The sequence below is a fragment of the Elephantulus edwardii genome, unplaced genomic scaffold (assembly GCF_000299155.1).
Source record: "Elephantulus edwardii isolate Elephantulus edwardi_28Jun2011 unplaced genomic scaffold, EleEdw1.0 scaffold00263, whole genome shotgun sequence".
Lineage (NCBI taxonomy): Eukaryota > Metazoa > Chordata > Mammalia > Macroscelidea > Macroscelididae > Elephantulus > Elephantulus edwardii.
In genome coordinates this window covers 2,969,643-2,976,228 of record NW_006400013.1, presented here as the reverse complement: position 1 = coordinate 2,976,228, position 6,586 = coordinate 2,969,643, and the positions used below count along the sequence as shown (strand labels likewise).

The 6,586-nt window shown below is 38.5% G+C and overlaps 1 protein-coding gene across 4 annotated transcripts in view; it reads left to right on the top strand.

Annotated features, from left to right (window-relative positions):
* Window positions 1-1,127: 1,127 nt before the first annotated feature.
* Window positions 1,128-6,586, top strand: part of CSNK1G1 (casein kinase 1, gamma 1) — a 148,136-nt gene continuing 142,677 nt past the window's right edge. For 3 of the 4 annotated variants that reach the window (XM_006899623.1, XM_006899620.1, XM_006899621.1), the window contains exon 1: window positions 1,354-1,534. In XM_006899623.1, the coding sequence (XP_006899685.1) occupies window positions 1,354-1,534 (181 nt within the window). Of the gene's footprint in view, window positions 1,535-6,586 lie in introns of all 4 variants that reach the window. The other variant, XM_006899622.1, reaches the window with a different exon arrangement.

Sequence of the window (6,586 nt, the reverse complement as noted above, 5' to 3'; positions counted from 1 at the left end):
AAACGTTATGCTTAACATGTTTACTGCTCAGTGTTATTTTTATTTTGGAATTCTGCAAAAGTCTCTGTTCAGGAATTTTACTAATGAATAGTCCACAGTGAAAACTAGATAAAAGTTTGAGTATTTCAACTCAAAAAAGCTTGAAATCACTACAGCTTGTATCACTACAGTTCTGGAAAATCCCATAGAAGTAGTCAATATTCATTGGAAACTTTTTTGTATCACATAATAAATGTCTCCCTGAAATCTAGTTTCCTGAGTAGAATTCTGAATTATCTCGGGCAACCCCATGTGTTTCAAGTAGAACTGAGCTCCATTTTTGAGCTGTCTACTTCACTTCTTTTTTTAGTGAATGATCTCTCTTAAATTGACTGCCAGGCCTTTCTTTTGAAACATTTCTGAGTGGATTCAAACTATCACCTTTTTCTTTAAAGTTAAGCCAAGTGTTTGACCTTTATGCCGTCTGCACTATTGCTGCCAATACTAAATAAATGGTGCAGCAGGGCTGGAAAAAGAAGACTCTTTTCTGATAAGTTCTGGCTAAATTAAAAAACAAAACAACAACAACAGAAAGCCAGTTTTAAATGAAATATCATTTAGTTTATTTAACTTGGTTTACCTCTACTGTAGCTTTCCACTAGACTTGGGGAAAGGGATTGTGTAACAATGAAAGAATTTTTCTTCTACTTTTCAAAGAGAAGAAGAAGTGGAGAGGAGGGGTGAGCAGAGAGAAAAGGGCAACAATGAATGAATGGAAATCCAAAATATCTTTAAATTTCCATTAAAATTAATAATAATGAAAAAAAAAATTTCTTACCTCAAAAAAAAAAAAGCCAACCAGTAACTTCTTTATTTTGGTCATATGTAAGGACTTGAAGAAAGCATTTTATATTAAAGGCTTGTGTGCTCCTTTAGTTACCACAGTATCAGCCTACTGAGCTTATGTTACAAAATTAATAACTGGTCCAGATGACTTGAAATATTGGAGGAAAGAAAAGCAAATCTCATTTGACTAAGTTACCTCCTTTGCTCATTTTTAAATACAGTCCATTCTGTTTACTTGTGGCTTTTACTGTTCTGTTGTGTTTCAAAACCTAATTTTTAACCATGTTTTCTTATTTTCTCCTAGGTTTCAAGATACCCACCTATGCTTGAGATCTACAGGCTACATGTCCTACAAGAATTAATCAATGGTTTTTCATCTCTTGAAGCTATAGTAGAAACATAAATATGGTGGTGCCTAAGGAACTACTTACCTTCCTCTGACTACAGTTCATTTGGACATACTTTATATTGAACAGAGGTATATACATTGAGGATACCCGTTTTGCAGAGACTCTGTCTTGTAGGATCATGGACCATCCTAGTAGGGAAAAGGATGAAAGACAACGGACAAGTAAACCCATGGTACAAAGGAGTACACACTGCTCCCGACCATCTGGATCATCAACATCCTCTGGGGTTCTTATGGTGGGACCCAACTTCAGGGTTGGCAAGAAGATAGGATGCGGGAACTTTGGAGAACTCAGATTAGGTAAGAATTTGGTTGTGTTGGTGACTTCTACTAATAGTGGCAATAGCTATAATAAGCTTGCATGTGTTTCAAGAGAAGCAATTGATATTTTTATGAGAAATACCTCATAACTTGTCCTTCTTGCTATGAAAACTAGAAAATCTGTGAAGGGGCTATCATGCCTTTTGGGATGACTGTTCACCTTAAGACTGAGCTGCCAGGGCGTAGTAATTAACAATTATAATCAGTATTTGAGACTTAGTTCTCTTTATGTGAAATAGATGAGCTTTGACATTTTCTGACTCTGAAGTTTTACAGTCTGCAGGGAGATCTGTAGAAAGATGTAAATAAAATGCAGATTATGATTTAGTAAATAAATCTGAGATCATGCTGTATAGGCTGTAGTTTCATCAAACTCTCAGGTGATGCAGATGGTTCTAATCTTTGTATCACACTTTGAAAGTAAGGCTTTGAGTTTAATTCAGCTCATTCTGCAAAGGAAAGAAAGTAAGTCTTTGTTTAGTAATACCCAGACTTGGTATACAAAGATAAGAGAAGTTGTCTGTGAAGTTGAGAAAGATTATTTGATGATATGCTGGTCTGTACGAGGAGAAATGTGGCAGCAGGATTGGTGGAATATTCATCACCAACCTGCGTTGTGCAGATGACACAACCCTGCTTGCTAAAACTGAGAAAGACCTGAAGCGCAGCAGACCTGAAGCGCTTGCTGCAGAAGGGCCAGGACTGCAGCCTTCAATGTGGATTGAAGCTCAACATCCAGAAAACAAAGATTCTCACTGTGGGGCCAATCGGTGACATCAATATGGATGGTGAAGAGATTGAGATAGCTAACAGTTTTAGTTTGCTAGGCTCCACAGTCAGCACTCTTGATACCAGTAGCCAGGAAATCAAGAGAAGAATTGCATTGGGAAAATTAGCTGTCAGGGACCTTTCCACAGTACTGAAGAGCAACAGCATCAGGCTGAAGACTGAGGTGAGCCTGATCCAGGCTATAGTCTTCGCCGTTGCGTGCTATGCATCGGAGAGCTAGACAGTGCCGAGGGATGATAGAAAGTGAATTCACGCTTTTGAGCTGTGGTGCTGGAGAAGAGTGTTGAACATACCCTGGACTGCTAGGAGAACAAACATGTTTGTCCTGGAGAAGGTGAAGCTGGGCTGCTCTTTGGAGTCAAGGATTCTGAAGCTTCATCTAACATAACTTTGGGCATGTTGCAAGGAGGGACCAGTCCTTGGAGAGGGACATCATGTTTGAGAGTGGAGGGACAGTGCAGGAGAGGAAGACCTTTGATGAGATGGATTGATTCAGTGGTTGGGGTAGTGAGAGTAGTTTTATCGGATACAATGAGGTTGGCGAAGGATAGAGCAGGTTTTAAGGCTCTTGTACATAGTATCACTATGAGTTGCAAGCAACTTGATGGCACATAACAATAAGCAACTATATTTGCATTTCTTCTTTGACGTTTCAACATCAGGATTGAATTAGAGTCCCAAGGGAGATATTATGCCATTTTATTTCCCAGCTGGGGAATTGGATTTTCTCTTTCAAGTTTGCTTTTATTGGTGACATGATGACTATTGAAAAAAATCACCTAGTTGAAAGAAGTAAGGTTGGGATTAAAAGATATGTTGGATGTTTATTTGCTTTTTATGGCTCTTCCTTGGTGAGTGGTCAAAAAGAAAATTAAAAAATTACATAAGTATATGAAGTTGGAGATTCGGTTGTATAATGTGAAGACATTGGCTTTAAGCTAAAGTGATTTCCTTCTTTTTCTTCATAACTCTTGAGGCTTTGAGTTATTATGAAGACCCATTGTAAGAAACTATAGCCCTTGGGGGAATAGGAGGGTAAAAACATTATAATTTATTACCTGTGGTACTTCTTGAGATTTTGAGGTAGGAGTAGAAAAGTTTTACCTCTGATCCCTCATAGAGAATCTCAGGGAAACATCATTGTACAATCTTAGGGAAACATCATTGTACTAAGCAGACATAACTGGATACAGAATTAAATTTAGAAATGCCGAGAATTAGTTTTGCTAATAAAAGGCTTTCGGGAGCTCTGTAGACTTAGTGGTGAGTTGCACTACCATCCCAAAGGCACATGGTTCTCTAATGACAAGAAGCTGCGCTGCATTCCCAAAGGCACATTGTTCAGCATGGTTCATATATACCAGCTGCTCCACAGGAAAGAAGAGGAGCAGTCTACTCCTGTGCAGTTTACTGCCTCTGAAAGTCCTCCTCTTCTTGCTTTGCTAACCTGAAATACATCTCTAAATACAAAGAGTCAGTTCCAAGGTGACAGTACATAACAACAATAATAGAAAACAAGCAACCTGGAATTTCAAGACCTGACCAGTATAATTAAAGGCTCTTTATATTTAGAGATATGTTTCAGGTTAGCAAAGCCGGCAGAAGCTACTGTGAATAGGAGTAAGATGTGTAATTTCACACTGCTTGACTTCCTAGCAAGTACTGAGTTGCTTTAGCAACAGTATTGTGAATATTCATTTATGTAATGGAGTGAATTTGTTTTAACATCACAGTGCTTGTATTAAATAGATTGTGACATAAATATCCACAGAATTGTTACTAAGAGAGAGTTTCTCATGGGTAAAAATTTCGACACTCTCAGAAGTTTAAGTTCTATAAAGATGAAGAAAAACTAGTTAATAGAAATGGAAAGTTTTTTTAATAATAACAAGTTTGTTGTTGTTGTTATGTGCCGTCGAGTCGCCTGCGACTCATAGCGACCCTATGTACAGCAGCCCTAAACTCCACTCTGTCCCTTGCCAATTACTGTCTCAGACCCGCCTATCCGCATTACCCCAGTGACTGAATCAATCCATCTCAACAAGGGTCTTTTATTCCTGTGCTGTCCCTCTACTCTCCCAAGCATGACGTCCTTCTCCAAGGACTGATGCTCTTTCAACATGTCCAAAGTATGTCAGACGGGAGCTTCAGAATCCTTGCCTCAAAGGAGTATCCTAGCTTCACCCTCTCCAGGACAAACCTGTTTGTTCTCCTAGCAGTCCATGGTATGTTCAACACTCATCTCTAGCACCACAGCTCAAAGTCATCAACTCTCCTTCTATCATCCCTAGTCATTGTCCAGCTCTCTGATGGATAGCAAGTAATTGGAAGACCATGGCCTGGGTCAAGCACACCCTCGTCTCCAGAGTGACATCGTTGTTCTTCATTACTTTGGAAAAGTCTCTGACAGCCGACTTACCCAGTGCAATTCATCTTTTAATTTCCTGGCTGCTGGTAGCAAAGGTGTTGACTGTAGAGCCAAGCAAACTGAAGCTGTCAGTAATCTCTTCATCATCCAATCAGCCTAGTGGTTAGAATCTTTGTTTTCTTGATATTGAGCTTCAGTCCATAATGAAGGCTGCAGTCCTTGACCTTTTGCAGCAAGCGCTTCAGGTCCTCCTCAGTTTCAGCAAGCAGGGTTGTGTCATCTGCATAACGCAGATTGTTGATGAATTTACCTCCATACTTCTCCTCGAGCCCAACCTCCCAGATAATCTGTTTTGCATATAGATTGAAAAGATATGGAGATAAGACACATCCTTGACACCCACCTTTCCCAATTTTGAACCATGCAGTGTTTCCTTGCTCTGTTCTGACAACTGCCTCTTGGTCCAAGTATAGGTTTTGCATAAGTACAATCAAGTGTTCTGGGATTCTTATTCTTATTCTTCTCAGAGCCAGCCACAGTTTGTTGTGATCCACAAAGTCTAATGCCTGAAACATAAATAGACATTCCTCTGGTACTCTCTGCTTTCAGCCAAGATCAATCTGACAGTTTATGTTTATGTTATATGATTTTCAAATTGATAGGAAATGCAAAAATTTAAACAAATTAAAAGGATAAATTTTTAGCCCGTATGTATTTTCAGAGTAATCAAGTATTGTTTTATTTCTTTAATAGATATTTCTTTTTTAAAAAAAATAAGTCATTCTTATTTTGACTGCCTTGTAGTCAGTAGAGAGACTCCTCCTAATCTTAATCCAAGTGGTTTTATTCTTGTGTCCCTCTAAGGTCTCCATTAGCCCTGAGATCATATCATTACAGGATAATATCTGAAAGTACTTTTTACCAAGGGACTTTCAGAATCATTTAGCATTCTTCTAATAATAGTATGGACTCCATTCTATTGTCCTCTTGTTCTAATATTAGTGAGTAGAAGAAGATTGTGCAGTCAATAGAGTACAGAAACTGAGAAATTCCTAATTGAAGATAGTTGCAAATTGGCCTTCAACTATGGCTACCAACAAGAAGGTGACTTCTTTTTCAAACAAATTTTGTCCTCTAGCTAAACTGCCTCAAATAACCAGGTACATCTCTGCTTCAGGATAAATATAGTTCCTTCTGTCTACAAAGTTCTTTACCTGAAATTTTACACATCTATCTGTGATCCTTCTATACTTACTGAAAATTTTCCCTCAGTCATATTGTATCCCATCAAGTTGCTTTGTTTGTTCATTGTCACTTCTTAGTTCAATATAAACTCCTTGTGGGACAGAAAATCTATTTACATTTTTTCCTGTTGCTGTCCCTTACGTAGATGGTAGATAGATAGATAGATAGATAGATAGATAGATAGATAGATAGATAGATAGATACAGACAGACAGACAGGAAGGCAGGCAGATAGAGAAACAAGACTACATACTGCTAACTAGTTGATGCTGACTCATAATGGACCCTTCATTGTGTTTCTGAGGCTATAAGTCTTTTAAGGGAAGATACTGCCCTTTTTTTTCTTGAAGAGTGGTTGTAGACTCAAACCATTAACCTTCTGATTACACATATAAGGCATTATACCACCAGAGTACTTTGGAGAGAGGGGGGCGGCTAAAAATAATGGGTTGTTTTTTAGTTTTAATTTTGTCAGGGTGTGTGGAAAGCAGTATGGCGCTTTCTCAAAAAGTTGCAAATAGAGATACCATTTGACCCAGCAGTTCCACTACTGGGAATATACCCTGAAGAGACCATAGCTGACATCCAAGCAGATATATGCACACCCATGTTTATTGCAGCTTTGTTCAC